This window comes from Maylandia zebra, linkage group LG7, assembly GCF_041146795.1.
Source record: "Maylandia zebra isolate NMK-2024a linkage group LG7, Mzebra_GT3a, whole genome shotgun sequence".
Taxonomy (NCBI): domain Eukaryota; kingdom Metazoa; phylum Chordata; class Actinopteri; order Cichliformes; family Cichlidae; genus Maylandia; species Maylandia zebra.
Window position 1 is genome coordinate 49517715 of NC_135173.1, and position 19086 is coordinate 49536800.

At 40.6% G+C, this 19086-nt stretch overlaps 1 protein-coding gene across 2 annotated transcripts; it reads right to left on the minus strand.

Annotated features, from left to right (window-relative positions):
* Nucleotides 1-2432: 2432 nt before the first annotated feature.
* Nucleotides 2433-17248, minus strand: nop14 (NOP14 nucleolar protein homolog (yeast)). 2 transcript variants are annotated; one of them, XM_004549604.4, is made up of 19 exons: nucleotides 17069-17248; nucleotides 16509-16691; nucleotides 14075-14209; nucleotides 12666-12807; nucleotides 12223-12365; nucleotides 11978-12106; nucleotides 11743-11865; nucleotides 10837-10968; nucleotides 10417-10738; nucleotides 10160-10290; nucleotides 9989-10074; nucleotides 9774-9909; nucleotides 8574-8675; nucleotides 7434-7587; nucleotides 7197-7356; nucleotides 3514-3655; nucleotides 3274-3392; nucleotides 2994-3149; nucleotides 2433-2908 (listed from the first exon to the last, which is right to left on the minus strand). In XM_004549604.4, the coding sequence occupies exons 2-19, from the start codon at nucleotides 16689-16691 to the stop codon at nucleotides 2815-2817; spliced, it is 2589 nt and encodes an 862-aa protein (XP_004549661.3). In that variant the 5' UTR covers nucleotides 17069-17248; the 3' UTR covers nucleotides 2433-2814. The 2 variants fall into 2 exon arrangements, with proteins under 2 accessions (XP_004549661.3, XP_004549662.3); XM_004549605.5 differs by having other exon boundaries at nucleotides 17044-17248.
* Between the last annotated feature and the right edge of the window lie 1838 nt (nucleotides 17249-19086).

Consider the following 19086-nt stretch of genomic DNA (forward strand, 5'->3'; position numbering starts at 1 on the left):
GTCTGGTCTGATGAGTCTTGATTTCAACTGCAGCATTCTGATGGTAGGGTCACAATTTGATGTAGACAACATGAAAGACTGGATCCATCCTGCCTTGTATAAATATAAAGAACTCAAAGCGGCTGGTGAGTCTCTCAGTTCTCATCAATTACTGGTTTCCGCTTTAAGAGATTTCGGTATCGTCTAAGGATTTTGGTAATCAAAGATAATCTAGGATTAGATGTTGGCATGCAGCTTAAACAGAACAACCATGTTGGGCTTGAAAATGTGCTGTAGCCAGCCCTCCAGCTGCAGGCTTTAGAGAGTGCGAGGGGAGGAAAAAAAAGAGACAGACGTGCACTCACAAAGGCATGTCCTTGCAATTAACACTTCCAGCATTTTGCTTCCTTGGAGAGACAGCACTCTTCATCAACACTGAGGCCAACATGTCTTTTAATCCTGCAGGATTTGGTGGGTATTTATTGTTCATGACACATCAGTCTACAGCTGCAGTAGCCCACTGTTTTATGATGCACTTGATGAAAAGCATACATCATATTCATGCTAAAGCTGGGGTAGGCTACATGTTCTGGGGGCTGGTCATTTGGACCAAATCAGGTGAGCACTATAAAACAGTAAAAAGAAAATAAGATGCACAGGATAACTAGTGTGCGTGGTTCAGATTTCATGTGGGCCATAACGATAAAAGTACATATTTGTACTTGCATGCCTATCTGGTGGGAGGAGCCTAAAAAAAGCAGAAATAGTTGACTATTTTTAAATGCTGTTTAGATTTTTATTAACCTTTTTTTCTTAAACACTAGACAAAGTAGCATTCATATTGCTGTTTCCTCAACACTTTTTTCATGCCGTAGTTGATAATCCTCCGTTTTTATCGTTCAGCCCAGCCGAGTTTTAGTTTTGTCACACCGTCCACATTTAACAGTAACCCAGTGGCAAGCGGTGTATTAGCTGTGCTCAAAAGCTAATACACCGATAAAAATCAGGAAGCTTACCTGCTTCACATCTCTGTTTAAGATCCTTTTCTCAGGCATGTCCAGGTGGCTTTTCCAGGGACGTTGCTATTCTAAGACCGCTCGCTGGAAGTCCGACTCCAACCATCATGGTCCTCAAACATTGCAGGAGCAAAGGTCAACTTCTAATTCCAAGTTTCTCATGGAGAATCATTGCTGGTAGTGAGAACTGAATCTACAGCTACTCCCAAGCAGATTTTAATTTAATTAAATCCAGGAGTCCACAGTTTCTAAGCAGAAATTAGCTAGATTGCAATTTTTGATCAAACCTCATATCTAAATAATAAAGTCTCAAGAAAGCCAGAGAATTCAGATGATTTCTCTGGCATGATGCTGCTGGTCTGCCTCCTAAAGCAGACTTCCTATCAGCACAACATGGAGACGGATCTAGGTAGCAGCTGTCTTTAATGTTTAAGAGGACAACAGATGATACATGAGCAAGTGTGACTCCCTAAAGGTGCACAGGAGTAAGCACAATAACCTTCCACTCTCAGATCAGCATGCAGTTGACTGGCAGTGATGAGAGCTTGCAAAAAGATCAACAGAGAAACAGCTAGAGGGCATGAAAATGACCCAAATGGACAAGGTAAGCAAAAGCAGGGTGGGGGCAAGCATGGAGACCAGAACACTGCTGGACACCAGCATTAATACACTTCTGGAGATGGTTAGGATTTACTGGGTGAGCATGTTTTTAAGAAAAATGCGGAAATGTATCCAAACAAAATATTACGCTGGCTACGACAGCTCCAAAGCTAATGTGAGTCCTGAATGAACTTTTGTATCGGCTAAGGCGTGAGCAGATCTTGCTGTTGTGTTCGTGTCTGCATGTAACAGCAACATAACTCAAAGAGAAAATTCATCTCCACTAAACACCACACCGAAGCCTTTTTAACCAACATTTCCTGCCTTCCTACCAATCAAACCATACACGCAACGTCTGTGTACCAACCCACATCATCTGAATGCCTGCTTCCTGTTCAGGTTCTTGGTATTGTGTCAATTGCCCAGCTGCAGTCTGAATTCAAAGTGTTTGAACTGTCCTGTGATGCGTGCGACCTGATTTCTAAAATCCACTCACAGCGAGATAAACCACCGAGATCATCAAGAACCGCATCGGCAAACGATTCTCAGAATCGCTCAAATCATTTCACTCAGACTGGATTTGTAAAGATACATTTGACGGCCTCGTGTTTCCATGTTGCAGTGAACAAAAATAGTTATATTTAATATATATTTAGTACATAATAAAATACTTTGTTTTTAAGCTTTTTATGAATAAAGGCTGCTAAGTAATAAATTATTACCATAACCCTGCTAAGACCACAACCTTTCAATTTGTGCAGGACTGCATTAATGTGAAGACCATGCAGCTGTTTCCAGGTGTTTTATACGACAGAACATTAAACATTTGCAGCTTGATCCATGTGCTGTAAATTTATTTACATTTTTATCATAGTGGGAGTAACCCTGACCTTCTTTATTGGAAAAGTATAGCCACTGTTGACAGCACACACAACAGCATAACGTTGTGATGGTTTCTGGTTTTTAAAAAAAGGGAAAATGCGAGCAAAATATTCACTCCTCTGTTCCTTTGTGGACTGACACTTCCAACAGCAGTATCCAATTGTCACATCAAACGCCTACATGGGAATATGTGATAACATGGTGTGCAATCATGACAGAGAACTCTCAGCTGTATATTCCATATATTTCAACCTTATACATGTGATCCACAGCTGAACTGGAGAGATCCATTTGAAAATGATCAGACAATGGGGAGAACTGGTGGAGATTAAATATTTCACTTCTTCTTCCTCTTCAGGGATTTCCACTCTCCCTCCTGGGTGGCCAGACTGCCCATTAGCTCTTTCACTTTTCTCTTTCTCTCTGCATCCCTGAAACACAGAATGTGTAAAAGTTAAATCGTCTACTAAGAGAAGCATGAACATTTCTGAACAGATGCTGGAGTTGTATCCACACCTGTTCATGACCTCGTTGAGCTTCTCTCTGGCCAGGAAGCGTGAGTCCTTCCTGATCTCTCTCAGAGCGCCCTTAAACTCCCTCTTGTATTTATGCTTTAGTCGCTCCTTCTCTCTCTCCTCTCTGGTGCTGCCACGCTTCTTTCCATAGTCCAGCCTGATAATAACCAAAAATGGCACACGAAATATTAAAAAAGAGGGGAGACATCCATTGTCAATCTTTGGCTACCTGAACAATCTGAACTGCTCGATTTGGATGAGCAATTTATTTTGGTGCTTACACTTCAACAATCTTGGGCGTGAGCAGCTTCAGAGGAATAGGCTTTCTCTTGTCAAAAACAAGCGCACTCTGAGTCACAGGCATACTGCTAATGGCCTCCACGATCTCACTGCTAAGCTCCTGCAATGACAAACACTGTTACTAAACACAGAAAATTCATCCAATTAAGATAAAAATAAAAATAAAAAAAACCCCAAAAAGAAACAAAACAACAAAAAATCAGCACAAATCTGTAACTAACCTGTAATGGTAATGTTTGGGTGGAAAGATGTTTTGAAAGAAGCGTTCTGATTGGCTGAAAGATGTGTGTGAAGGAGGGGAGGTCTTTGTAGAGCAAGCAGCACCTCTTCACCAGGTCGAGGCAAGTAGACAAACACGTTAACCTGTGAAAAAACACAATTATGAACATTTCAGTTTTATAACTTTTCTCATGTTAATTAGCCTCTATATACCTCAGGTCCTGAAGCTCAGTTCTCACTTCACACATATGACTTCCTTTCAAACACTGCTGCACGTGCAGATCGCAACATTTGATTTTACAAGTACCGTATTTTCCGGACTATAAGTCACACTTAAAATCCTTACATTTTCTCAAAAATTGACAGTGCGCCTTATAATCCGGTGTGCTTTATGTTTGAATTCTGGTTGTGCTCACGGACCTCGAACCAATTTTATGTGGTACGCAGCGCTTAAAAATCTGTCAAAAAAATGTTTTAGTACGACTTTGGTAAGCTATGAAGCCGCACTGCTTGATGGATTGTCTGAGCATTACGGCTACCGTAGTCAGGAGCCTTGAAGAGCAATCTGGGTCCTAAACTCTGTCGTCTTCAGGTCCCAAAGTCAAACGAACACTGTGGCATCACTGAGAGTTAAAAACTGTCTAAATTCTTTCATCTTTAATAAAACAATCAGCGTTTACCAGGTGCAACAATTATGTTTAACATCCAGGCATCCATGAAAAGTTTAAATGAAGGCAGAAAACTAAACAGCAGTGATGTTTGTAGGGTTACTGAAGTTGAACTAGCTGACGTGATTGCTAGCGACACAGCTATGTTAGCATAACATAAGCACAGTGACGCTGGAGGATGAACGCTAACTTTTTTCCACTCGATAAAAGTTAATGTGAGGGTTCCCGATGGTTAGAGACAAATGCAATCGCATGGCAGGATGCTGTAAACGGACCAAACTTCAGTCAGGAGAACAACTGAGATAATCCATCCACAATACGAGGTTAGTCATTAATATACTGCAACAACACGGGAATAGAGCAGCTGCGAGAGAGTTTAACATTAATGAATCAATGGCACGGAAGTGGAGGAAGCAAGAAGAATGAGTCGAGGAAAGTTTGACTTATCTGACCGTTTTGTTTCGCTTAATGCGTCTTATGGTCCGAAACATACGGTAACTGTTGCCTGCTGTCTATAAATGTCACTCAGAACTACAAATTACAAACATGGTGGAGGCCGGGTTGTAGGATATACGGCTGCTTTTGGAACCAGGACACAAAGACCCACAAACAAGAAGCTGAAGGCAGCTACGGTAATCGTCTTCCAGACCATCTCAAGGAGGAAATGCAGCATTTGGTGACGTCCACGGGTTCCAGACTTCAGGGAGTCATTGACCTCTCTAAAAGCATTAGCTCAATTTTCTGTGTGACACTGCACGCCTCCATCTTTACACATTTTAGACACCCTTTAACCTTCAGTGTACACTCACTATCCTCGCCTGCTTTATCACCCAGAAGTAATTACCACACCCACTGGCCTCTTCACACACAGCTGCTTGTGTGCATGTGTCACTGTACGGCCTCAAGGAATGCAGAAATTATACTATGAAACTGAGCAGAGGGACTCTCATGCAGTGGCGTATATAACACTGTGGGGGAACTGGACTTGATCAGACCCCAGGGCACAGGATTTAAAGATGACTCACTGAGTACTATTTGATCAAGACTCATTCTGAGTCATTAGGAACACAAATACTGGAAAACACGACCTGCCCTTTGTAAACTGTACATCAAAATGATTAGCAGCTCAAAACTGACTGAGGAATAAATTGGAATAATACATATATCAGCCATGAAATTAAAGCTAAGGTGGATAACACTGATTATCTCACTGCAATGGTATCCTTCTTTTAGATCGCGTGGACATCTTTGTGAATGTGTTCTTTTTATGGGAAAAGACAGCAGTGTGAAGAAGGCGAGTGGAAGTAGAAACCCTGGATGTTCCATGTTAACATCCAGCATCATCTGGATGTTATTCTCACCCATACCCCTCACATTTACACTTCTTTATGGCAACAGCATTCCCTAATGACACTGAGAACAATCGCAGGCCCACTGCAGAAATGGTTCAGGGCTGGTTTGAAGGACATTATAGAGTTCAAGGTGTTGACTTGGCCTCCATATTTTGGAGGCTCTTTTAAATTTTTCCCCCCATAAATACAACCAGTGGCTGCTGTATTTATGTCTCTGCATGTTTAATGAAATGTTATCGATAATTACCACTCATTACAATACATTAATAAGTATTCGTTTTAGTTGAGCATGAATAAAAATGTATGTTCTGACAAACTGTGCACAATCATGATCTGCTGAAGCCTGAAGCTTAGCTTTGTGCCCACACACCAGCTGCTGTGTGAAACCGTGCTGGCGACTCACCCGAATTCACACAAGTGGATAAATCAGCTCTGAGCCACTCAGCGTATCCAGGTAAACCAAGTATGAAGGCCTATTTTAGGTTTATCAGATGCAAACAGCGGTGGCTGTAATAATAATGAGCATGTTTATCACACAATAATTGCATTAGCACTGTGGAACATGCAGCCAGTTACAGAGAAGATGCGTATGAATGCACGCTTGTGTGCTTCAGTTTTGTCCTTACAGGAAAAAAAAGACAAAAAAACCAACAAATTAACTTTTTTTAATGTGGCTCCGTTTTTTTAATCTAATTATTTCCTTTTTGGTGATCCAAACTGATCATGAACAGTGTGAAGGAGAAGACAAAGGATTTTCTCACACTCCCTCTCTGTCCTCCCACTGTGCCTATAACTGTCTCCAGGAACGTGTTAATCTCTGTTATTACATGGTTATCATACATACTACACTTTCAATAGTCAACAATGGCACTCATAGATTTACAGATTTGTTGTTGTTTTATTCGGCTACTCTAACAAAGAAATTTTCTAATTTTGGCATAAACCGCGTGTCTGCATCCATCCTCCATGTTCTTACCAGGAGGTTTTGTGGTTGGAGTCTCAGCTGGAAAACAGCTGAACAACTCTGCTGGCAACAGGTGATGATCAAACGTAATTCTGCACGTCACTCTTCCCCTCTAAAGGTCTTTATTAGGATTATTCACATGCAGCATGGCACATCGGCTAATGGAAAAGGCTAATACAGTCTATTGGCTGCAGTTTTGTCTTCTCCTTACCAAATTACAGCAACAGTCTCACTGAATGACCCTGAATCAGCACTTTCATTAAGAACAACTTACCCCAAACTCTTCTAAAAGACGTTGCCAGTGTTATAATTCAACTAACTTCACTAACCCTTCAAAACCAACCGAGATATTTCATCTTGATTTATGTCCAAAGTTACACTGGTTTCATCTGTTTGTGGAGGGTTTCTTGTTTGTTTGCTTTGATTTTTGGAAAACCTTACTTCACCTCACTACTTTACAGCTAACTCTACTGTACAGTATCTATATTGTATTTATATTATTAAGCTAAGCTGCTGTCCATTTTTTGCTGCTATAACACTTAATTTCACAATTTTAGGGATAAATGCAGATATTTTCTAATCTACATAGAACAGCCAAAGCGATTATTTGTATTGGACCATTTTAATAATGCCCAGTGCTTGTTTAAGAATTAAAGAAGCATTGAACTAGACTTGACTGAACAAGCAGGGTCATGTTTTACCTGTGGGTATCTCTATCAGGGTCGTTTTCGAGGTCCAGCTGCTGAGTAGCAGAGAGTGGGAGGCTTTTTTTGCTCCAGCTCCTGCAGGACTCTGACGATGACAGCACTAAAAGATCGCTGTATTTTCCTGATGCTCTGAAGGGTGGCACCACAATGTAACCTGCAACACAATGTCAGAGTATGTCAGGTCAGTTTCACACCTTAACAAAGCATACCTGCCGTATAAAAGTGTCATACCCAAAGATGCCTTGTCCTGCACTGCCAGGTGTAGCGTCCCAACCAGGAAGTTGATGAGCTCAGGCAGGAAGCGCTTTGAAAAAGAGACATACTCCACTCCCAGAGAGCACAGAACTAAACCTGATGTTAGGTCCTGTAATGATCTCACTGGGCACTGAAAAATTACAAGACATAGACACAAGCACACAAGATTCAGGATTACTGTACACAGAGAGACAGATCTGGAAAGAAAATGCGTTTGTCAAACTCAAACACATATTTGTTTCAAATAACTTACAGAATGTTCACATAACAAGGAGCATGGACTTCGTCCCTCATCATTTCATGATCTTTGGAAAAGTTTACTAACGCTATGCTAAATTAATTTTTTTTGTTTTTTCTGTTATCAAACTGTTCTCCCACTAGGAGCTCAGTCTGAGTGGAGTTTTTTCTCTCCTCCTCTTACCTCATGTAGTGTATTTTCGTTGTTTTTTCCTATCAGCCTACCTTCCTGACATGTCTCCCCAATGTGATGTTTGTGTAAAGTTGGTCAGAAGGTTCCTTTGTAAGTGCGCATGCGCCATTAGCGTGCTGCCTGCTGTAACCCTAATTTCCCTCGGGATTAATAAAGTATTCTGATTCTGATTCTGATATATATGCATTTGGTTAATTTGCAACTGAGGCTTAATGTCTATTTGGTACAATTCTAGCAAGAACAATGAAAAGAGAGAGATTGTCATCTAGTGTATATTTGGCATTTTGAACAGGTCTATTCTAAATATTATTTTGATTTAACTTCTGATTTTTACCTGTTTAGAATTGTAGCCTCAAGTGATGTGTGGGTAAGCATTCGTGTGTGTATGGAAAGGACAAAATATGTGCACGTGTGTTCGTGTATGTCTGTTGGTAACATAGAAAGGACTACCAGGATTCAATGTGATGGCCTCCTGACATTTAACAGCAACTGTTTTCTGAAGTTCCACAGAAAAGTAATTAATGACACACACACACACACACACACACACACACACACACACACACACACACACACACACACACACGGTAGCAGCTAGGCAAGTTCAACACTCGATAAGATCCCAAACTGCTCAAACAACACAGATATTAAAAGATATGTAAAAATATTAAAATGTCTGTTTGTACCTTGGTGAGAGCCTGGCTGATGAAAAGCAGCGCTGGAGTTGTAACTGGGTGCCTGAAGTCTGAGGTAGGAAACAGCAGGGCTGTCACCTTAAGGTAGATGAGCTTAAAAAAGAAGGAAATATACAAATGAAGGTGCAACATATACAATAATAAGTGTCTTTACATTAGAGAATTAATTTTACTAATCCTACTTTAAAAACATCTGGGACAAAGTCCAAAGCATTCACTTAAATCCTGAAAATAACACATCAAACGTTAAACATCTATTAAATCTTTTAAGAAAACAGTTGCACTTCTACACAGTCCTAGTTACATTTTGACTAATATCAGTTTGAACAGTGTCTGATTGTTGAGTTGCCAGAATCAGATGAGCAAAGAGAGGATCTGATAAAAGTAAGCTCATCCAGCTCTTCTTCAGTTCTTACCCCAGGCTCAGGGCAGCAGAGTGAATGATTCGCAGCATGCCTTGCTGGCTTTTACTGTGAGGGATGACTGAGCGACGGAGGCACAAATAACAGGCCTTTAAACAGATTGGCAGTCAACTCTCATTTTATTCCCCTTTTAATCACAGCAGTGGGTTAGTGAGCAATATTTACAGTGCAGACTGATTTTTCATCAAAACTAAATCAAATTACTAAAGAAACCATTTAAACCAGGCTAAACTTTGTTTCAGTGCAACCACTGCGGCCTACTCATCATCATAGCCTGACACACAATGATCCCCACAACAGGAAATGGGCCACTGCTCAATCCATCATTCAGAGACAATGATAATAAGTTAACAGATTATATAGAGAGAATCTACCTGCTCTTTAGAAATATATACATTTTAGAACCAGTACTTTCAATCAGGTTCTCATGACTAACATGGCAGTATTACTCACTCACGCACGCAGTGCAGCTGAGTTAAAAGTTCTGTGTAGTGTGTTAAGAGGTCACGGTACAAGCACTGATCAAAATCAGCTGGGATGAAATCAAACTGTAAGAAGCTCTATTGCTTAAAGATGAATCACTAGTTTTCTTTATATAACACTGGAAGGTCTTAACATTGATTCAAACATTGATTCTACCTGAAGCGAGAATGGCGCAGGCCTACGAATCAGTCAGTCCCTGAATGAGCTGACATTTAAAGACTCCAAAATCTATAAACACCACGGTGAACATCAAACATTTACCACAATCAAAGTAAGTAATTCATACCATGTCTAGTGTAGGGAAAGCTGCGTGACCTTTGACCTCAAGCGTCTCTTCCATGCTATGAGCGGCATCTCCGAGGATGCTCTGCATAGCCTTACAGGCTGCATCTGGAAACATCTGGCACAGAGCGTACACCTCGCTGCAGAGGGATTTGCAAAAGGTAAAGAAATGTCTTTATTTCAAGGACTAAATATTTTGAAGCCTCTTTCTGAACTCACGGTATGAGCTTATCAATGGTGCTAAGTTCAGGTGGACTCCTAGTGGCCAGCTCTCCGATGTACTCCAACAGAAAGCCAAAAAGTTTCTGGAACAGAGAGAGCTCTGTGAATTCACATAACGGTGAAAGCTGCCGACTCATCACACATGTGCATCCAACTCTGTAACTGTACCTGCAGTTTGAGTTTATTGCCTACAGCCAAACTGGGGTGGTTGCTCTTTTGAGTTCTGGCCACAATGAGGCGCTGGTTGTCAGAGGTGTGACCACGTAGCATATCCTTCAGATCGTTGTAGCTCTCAGGGGCTGTGAGAGGAAGAAGAAGAACAATACAGTATTGGATATTTTGTAAGGGAAAGAACTAACTATAACTAAACATGACACTAATCTGCCTTTTTTAATTTTATTTTAATGAGTAATAAATTCTGGTACCAGCAAATGTGTATGGGAGCTCTGCTTTGGCTGCCTCCTGCTGGGCCTTCACTTCCTCTTTGCTGAGAGTCTTCTTCGGCTTGGGGCTGGCCTCTTCCTCCTCCTCATTTTCGCTTTCTTGCTCAGACTCGAGGTCTGAGTGGCCATCATCTTCACCACTTCCCTCCTCTTCTTCCTCCTCCTCCTCTTCTTCTTCTTCCTCAACTTCATCCTCCTCTGCATCCGATTCCTGTTCCTCACTGCTCTCGCCCTCTCCTTCTTCATCTTCAGCCTCATCTTCTTCTTCTTCTTCTTCCTCCTCCCCCATGTTCCATTTTCCATCCTATGGACAGGAATAACACATTAAGATAAAAATCAACAGTCATACTAGGAGGAATAACCCAAAGTAACAAAACTGTTCTGCATTGTGTCGTCTCACACCTGATAAGCCAGAGTCTTCTTGTCATGCTTATCCAGAACGAAGCCGTCATTGAGGTCATCAGCAGAGAAGTGAATCTGACTTTGTGCACCTTCCACGACTTCCTCTCCCATCATCCTCCTGAGACGGTCAGCCTGTAGAAAGATCAGATGATGGCAACTGGTCGTTATCAATTACTTCTCTAATTAAATTCACCATTGAAGTAAAATCTCAAGGCGATCTCAGGTGACCGTAACTCAAAACCCTGCAATCTGGAGAACAGCAAAGCTGCTTTTTTTGGAAAACCTGTACAGTTATTGGTTTCTGTTAGTTACATTGTCCCATGATTCCCAAACTTAGGGGAAGACTTTTGAAAGGAGAAAAACTAATCACAGATTCTGATAGGATAGGGAAGGGGTTAAGGATTACAGGTACTTAGATCTCACAAGGTCAAACCGCATTTGAATGCTGCCTTTGACGTGACTGTCATAAGAGCAAGAAGCTACTTCTCCTGTCAAAATGTAAGAGCTGCATCGTATAATGCTACAATGTGGCTTTCCAGCATCTTTTCTACGTGGCTCCTGTTAGCTGAGAGCTCGATTTATTGGGACAGTGATGTCTTTGCATTAAAATGATGTGTCTATCAAGAGGTATTTTCTCTTTTTAAAGACTGAGAATAAAACCTGATTTCAATTAAAAAGGAAAAAAAACAAAGAAAGATCAGGCGATTAACATCAAAGTGGTCAAAGGAGCTTGCAAAGAAAAGCGTCTGGACTTCTTTAAGTTGCAACTTAAAGAAGTCCAGACGCTTTTCTTTGCAAGCTCCTTTGACTACAATGACCTGGATGACTGAGAACCTTCACAGACAATAATATCAAAGTGCTTGACAGCTGCAGACAACAAGGCAAATTTCCACAGAGCAAATGTACCTCGAGTTTCTGCAGCTTCTCTCTCTCTTCCTTGGCTAGCTCCTCTGGAGTTTTCATCTTCTCTGAGGGCTGAGCCTTCATCTCAAAGCCGAGCTCTCTGACCATCATGTCATATTCCTCCAGCTAGAAAACACAAACATGAAGCAAAAGGTATTTATTACAAAAAAAACCACACACACACACACACACATCTGGGTGGAATGGTCTTTTTGCAGACTCATTTGTGTATTCCTACTTTGGGTTTCTCCTCCTGTTTGTCAGCTTTGGGCGTCTTTTTCACCATCAGAGACTGTATGTTCTTCCAGTCTTGATCCAGCTTCTCGGTCAGCTCCTGGGCCTCCTCTCTCTGCACCTGGCGTTCCCTCTGAAAACAAGCCCCAGACATCAGCCCTTAGCAGTTTAGCAAAGTCTGTAATGTGCAACAATATGACAGGCAAAGGCAGCATGGGCCAAAATCCATCAGCAGGACCGAAGCCTTACCTTCTCCTGCTTGGACTTCTGGATGAGCTCTTCAATGAGCTCCTGCCTGGATTTTGCCCTCTGGCCTCCCTCCTCCTCCTCCCCCAATGCCTTCTTCCTGAGGAGACCACCTCCTCCTCCGAAGTGGGACGCAGTGAGCTCAGCTAGGTGTGAAAGAAAAATAATGTCACTAATAAATGCCAGCTCTGTCATCTATAATAACACTCGTGTTCACTCCAAGCTGTGGGCTGGGAATGAAAAAAGATGGGCAACATGTTTGGGAATATGCAGGAAAATTAATTAACATTAATTCCCCCCATATCAAGGTGAGCTTATCTGGAGGATAACAAACAGTGACTATTAAAATATCAAAGTATTTAAATGAAAATGGATTCAAGGTACAACAGGAATATAAGAACCATGTAGCTGTGGAAAAAATCCATTTATCTGGCACTCAGACTCACCAGACAATAGACCCTTTTCTTCTGATTCATCATCGCTATTCACAACATCATTGAATTTCTCCATTTCAGCCAAAGACTGGCCATAATGAGTCAGCTCTTCCTCCTCATTCAGGTTGTACACGTCCTTCTTCTCATGGACGCGCTAATAATAAAATACAAAGTAACAGAAGGTGTAGGTTTGGTACATCTGTGCACAAGCCAGTTTATTTTCACTTTTTTCATTATGCAGCTTGGACAAAAGAAGCGACAAATCTTTGCCTGTAAGTCTAGTATTAACATGACCAGTTAGGTCAACAAGTATTTAAACACAGTCGTTATTATGCTGTGATAGATTAGAAGTGAGCCAAGGCTGCAATGAAGAATAAACTGCATTTAGTTTATACAGGCTCTAAAGGAATTAGAAAAACTAAAAATTGATCTATCAGGCCTTTACTGAAGCCACCTTCAGATGCTGCGCAATTGTGGGTCTTCCTGTATCCAGTTTTCTCTTTAGTAAGTAAACAGCACACACAGATGGCATGAAATCAGTAGGCTATGTGACCATAATCAAAATCTTTGCCTTCAGACAGTCTTGGGATGCTTCTGATGTTTCTTTTGGGTCATTATTAATCCACACTTTGAGGCACAGCACTGATTTTGCAGCATAACACTGGAAGCAGAAATGAGCGTTCTTGGCTTGACAAGAACCGTTTTTCCTGCATCAAAGAATTCAATGATCCTCTATTTTACTCTTCTTCTGTGGTCTTCTGACCAGTCCAGAGCTGGCCTGTATACTTCCTCTTTTTAAGAATGCACCAGATTTTTTAGTCACTTAAGCCTCGACTCTACTTCTCTCATTTTTGAGTCCACTAGGGAGTTATGTAAATTTCATCATCACACAGTGAATGGGTCCTCAAACCTGAGCTTTACGTTACAATGCACCATCTATGCATGCGGCAAACTTCAAAATAAGTTTGATAGAAACAACTACTCAGCTGTCATGTCTCCAGTTGTTTGTGTCCTTGTCAGATTGTATATTCAAGGCGTTTCTTTCACTAAGAGGTCTAGAATCAACATTTCAGGCCATAAAAAGGAAGTGACGAGACTTTGGTTTTTTTTAATTGGAAAAAAGAAAAAAAAATGTCTGAAATTCACAAAAAGTTAAATGCAGGTTTTTTGTTAAACTTCTCAGGTCTGGACTTGAATCACATCATGACTGGTTTATAGCAAATCTAATGAGTTATGGAGGATGTACACACTGATTAAGTAAACGACTGATGCTATATCCACAATGACGAAAGTAACACACACAAAAAAGAAAGAAATCATGTTAATCACTAAATGCTTGGCTTATTTTATCTATTCTTTATTTCACAACCTGATGATCAATGTGTCCTTTCAGGCAGCAATAAACACATCGCATCACTGACCTGTCTCTCCATCGTGAACCTCTGGAGAATTTTGTCTTCGGGTGCCATCTTGGTGTCATACTCTCCAAAACGTCTGTCAATAAATTTGCTGCATCTGTTCTTCTGTTTGTATTCCTTCAGCAGGGTCTCTTTTCTCTATAAATTAAAAAAAGAACTGCTTATTAATTACAAGCTGCCTAAACCCTATCAATTTAAAAAACAAAAAATAATAATAAATCACACAAATTAGAAACAACAAATGATGAAGATTTTACTTTTCTTAGCACTTCTGCTTGTATTTAGACCAGTTCACGGCTCTCTCTGTTCTTACAACCCTCTCAGTGACTCCTGCAGAAAGTCCCTCTCCCAGCATGACTGTGTGAGCACCAGGCTTCACAGCACAGATAGTGTTAAATGCACAGCGAGCTGTGAGCAAACGCTGCCAGAACAGAAAAGTTTGTGGCTTCAGTTCTCTGGATCTTTAGAGATTTTGGCTTAAGCAGCAGAGCTTATATACAAAACAGGTAAGAAAATGTCTATTCAGATGTCTATTCATATTAATGTACAGAATTCACCTGCTTGCTGCTACTACTGCACATTCACCCAATGTATGTATGTATGTATATATATATAATGTTCTTCCTCTACACCGCCCCCCCCCCCCCACCCCAATTTTTTTGCACATGTCGAGGAGCGTGTCAGGCTACATTTCACTGTGTGTTATACTTGTATAACTATGCATGTGACAAATAAAGAACCTTGAACCTTGAAAAGCTTTTAACTAGAGCTGGGCGATAGAACGATAACGATATGTATCGCGACATAACTTTTACTCGATAGAGAAATTAAGCTATCGCGATAGACCTCGCCGCTCTTGTCCTCTTAGAAAAAAGAAAAAAAAAAAGGTCAGCCAATCCAAATTAAGTAGCGCAGAGCCGAACCAATCACAGCCGCAGCGTCACGTCGCGTGACTTGTTACGTACAGCACAAGTGCCAAGCCGCACCTGTGTTTGTTTGGGAAGCAGCCAGCGGGTAATGGAGGAAATGAGTGTGCCGACTAGAAAAATCAACCGAGCGTGACCGAAGAGAAAACAGATGATGGTTCCAACGCCGGAGAGATTGTCGAACGGAAGAGCCATAGAAGTTCCGTAGTGTGAAGGTATTTCGGCTATTTCAAGTCTGAGAAAAAACAGAGTAGCGTGCACTGTAAATTGTGCCGAAAGCAAGTCTGGAAATACAATAAACTGGTGCATGCGTCACACTGTGCGCCGCGTTATTGTTTCGGTGAAATGAATTTCTACAATACTGTTAATTCTACTCTCTGCAGTGTTTAAATGCTTACATATACACACAGTTACTGTCCGTCCACACATACGACTCGGGTCTGCTTCTATGCCCCAGCTTTGTTTACTTTTTCCCACCCAGGCTTCTAGACTTCTGATTGGCCAACATTTCTGCACGGTTAGGAATCTAGCGCCACCTGCTGCTTTGGCATGTTCATAGCAGCGTTTTCCTTCATTTCTGCCTTTATGTGTGGACGGGATTATTTTTTAAAACGAAAACGGAAAATCTCCGTTTTCAAAAATACCTGTGTACGTGTGGACGTAGCCTCAGTCTCTGACTGGAAGCGCTAATTCGTCATTCGGCTTTTGTCAGACTAAAGTAACTGTTAAAACTGTTTGAAAAGCTCAGCTATACAACAAGGAGAGATTGAGAATTTCCTTTTAGTTCTCAGTTTATTTGATATTGACAAAAGTTAGTCAGTTTTGTCTGTTCTTCTGTAAAACAAACTAAGATTTCTTTTTAGAATTAATATTTTGTTTCTAAGTGGAATTGACAATTTAGTCTGTTTCGTTTGTTCTATTTTGAAACTTAAACGCTTTAGCGGCTGCCTTTTGTGTAGTTTGCAATATTTGCCTTTATTTATCTGAAAAAGTCTCATGTTCCTTAAGTACATCTACCCTGTTGAACTTATTATGGGAAATAAATATTTAAATAAAAACAAGCTGCTGATTATTTCACATTTTACTTGTGAGCAACGGCACATTTAAATCTTACAAAAACAGTTATTTGGCTTATATCGTGATAGATATCGTTATCGCCTGAAATGGAAAAAAAAACATATCGTGATATGAAAAAATCTCATATCGCCCAGCTCTACTTTTAACTGTCAAGTTAAAGGTCAAGTTAGCAGGAAGTCTTCAGTTTAGGACTTGAAAACACAAAACATAAAAAGATATAGTTAATAGTTAAATTCATATATGATTTACACGATGTTTAGATAAATAGTTTTCAGCACTGACGGTCGCGCAATGCAGTGTAACTGGTCTTTCCAAAAATATGAATACAATTTAATAAAATAGTACTGAGCATCAGCAAATCCCTCTAAAGTGAGCTCACACCTGAACACAAGGTCAGGTGAGTTCATTAAAACATAATAGGGGCTGTCTCTTACCTTATTGACGGCTTTGGATCGAGATACACCGGGCAGACCCACATCATGCTTGCTTTTTCTCCCCAGGACATCAAATTTCTTTCTGTTGATTTTCACCTCAAACGGGTTGTTTTTGATCTCAGAGGAGGTTTTGGTCTTTCGCACCTTGTCAGCAAGGCTCCTCTTCTTCGGCGCCTTCCCCATCTGTAACAAAGCAATGGCTGAGTTAACATTACTGTCTCTTCCCCTCCTCTGGTTGTTTACAGCTTAAATCTTAGATCCTATGATAGTTAATTATGTTTATTTACTTCCTGGGAGTCTCGTTTTTTTTCCTGCGACTTCTACAGGATACAATTTTTTGTTATCGTTATACTGGGTTAATGCTAGCTTAAAAATTAGCTTTTAAAGCATTCAGGTTTACAAAACAGACACACTTGTTAGATGAAAATGCCAAATGAAATAGCATACGATGTTAAATCCACAAGAAAAAATATTGGGCTACTTTCAGGACAGTTAGCTTCACTGTGAACCGTCAGCAGCTTGTAAACAAACTCACATTTTCACAGACAGGAGGTGCTCACCTTTGAGCCGCGTCGGATTATTAAGTCCAGGCGGAACAAAAGATTAGGAGGGAAAGCTTCAGCGACACTAAATTCAAGAAATAATTGTTTAATATATCCCTGCCCACGTTGCTTCACTGAGTTTCCATTTCTTCCAGCGTGCACAGCCTAAGGTGAAAGTTCACCACAATAGAGCAGACATGAGGTACTTCCGGTGGAAAAGCTCCTACAGCGCCTCTAGAGTTTAAAGATGGAAGTTCACCCTTCAAAATCAAGACGTGGAGACGAAGCCTCCTGCAGTTATCGTAGCAAATTCAAACTGTGTTTATACAGATGGATGAAAAATTAAAAGAAATTGAAAGAAAGCCCAATAAAGTAGCTTAGGAAGGGTAATATTACTAATACTAAACATTCCAATATAATAGAAGCAGCCAAAATCTGTGAAATACTTTTTGGAGCAGCGTTTTCAAGCATATGATTTTTTATTTATCCATCAGTTCATCCATCCAATTTGTTCTGGTTATCCAGTTCAGGGTCACAGCAATGGGGTGAGATGTGCCAGTATGCTACAGATCATAGAGAGACAGACAACCATTCATACACACCTACAGCCAACAATTTAGAATCACTCATTAACCTGATGCCACACAGACTGTGGGAGGAAGCCAGAATACCAAGACAAAACAGACACAAAGAAACATGCAAGCCCCACACAGAAAGGCCCCAGACTGGATTCATTCATTGTTTTTTTGTCTGTTATTCTCTTCCAGTGAGAATAAAATGAGACAGCTCATTTTGACCCCAACAAGCCAAACAGAACAAGTGAATGGAATGAAATAACTTCTAGCAACGAACATGCTGACCTTGTGTCTGCACAACAATTTTATTATAAGGAAGTACACCCCACTGTGTCCAATTTACACCCAATGTTTTGACCCCCTTAAATAAAAACTGGAACTGCATTTTGAAGGTCAATGCAGTGTCCTGCAATTTAGGGTTTTTCATCAATGTTTACTATCTGCAGAAAGCTGTATATTATTAATGTCCAAAATTAAAAGCAGAAACAACTGAACATAATTCACTGAAGTACAGAGTGTTTCGTGTGTTGACTAATCTGCTAAACCACATAGCAGGAGGGAATTGCAAAATTGTAGTGGTGAGAGTCAAAATGCTGCTGCTGGTGGAGATGTAGCAGGTAGAGACATGTATGAGGTTCTCTAATTAGAGTCTGAAAGGCTAGTGACAGAACAGAGGATGAACAGTTCACAGAAGAAAAGCTAGAGAATGATCAGGCCTGAGGGTTTGAAGGACATGGGGCAACCATAAGGAATTAAGACGAGGAGATGCGACCATGATTTGTCTGAGTTATTAAAATTTACGTGATCCTATAAGGATAGAAAGGAGAGTAAAGACTATGAAAGCCCTGGCTGTTTCACAGTCGTCATCTCAAAGTAATAATTTCTGTATGAATCCAGGAAGAATGTCCCATCAGATCATCAGCTCAATTAATCCCAGAGGCACCCAAGGTTGGGATGTTTTTAACAGTGAAAGTGTGAAACTCTTCATCTAACCTGAAAACAGGAAGTAGACTGATTCATCACAGATCTAAACATTTTCGAGAAAAGCACAACCCCCCTACACACTGTTTCCCATGGAGTGGTGATTAGACTGGAAATCAATTTGAGGTTCCCATGGCTAAACTGACATCATTAGCTTCACTGCAGGCTGACTAATGAATAACTGCATCATTTTATGGGTAATTAATTGTGGCAACACAGCTGTACTATAAACAGATGCCAGCACATCCACACAAACACACTTTTCACATGAATCAAAGCATAGCCACCTATTGCAAAGAGATTTAAGATGTTTGTGACTGTTTGCCAGGATATTATCATGAAATCAATGATCCTGCATGTAAATTAGGTTAGCATTTCTTTCCTCCACAACTTAATGAATTGTTGCTGACATTCCAAACTATTTTTCATTGGCTAATATGACCAACAAGAAGACAGAGACACACAGGAGAAGAACAACAA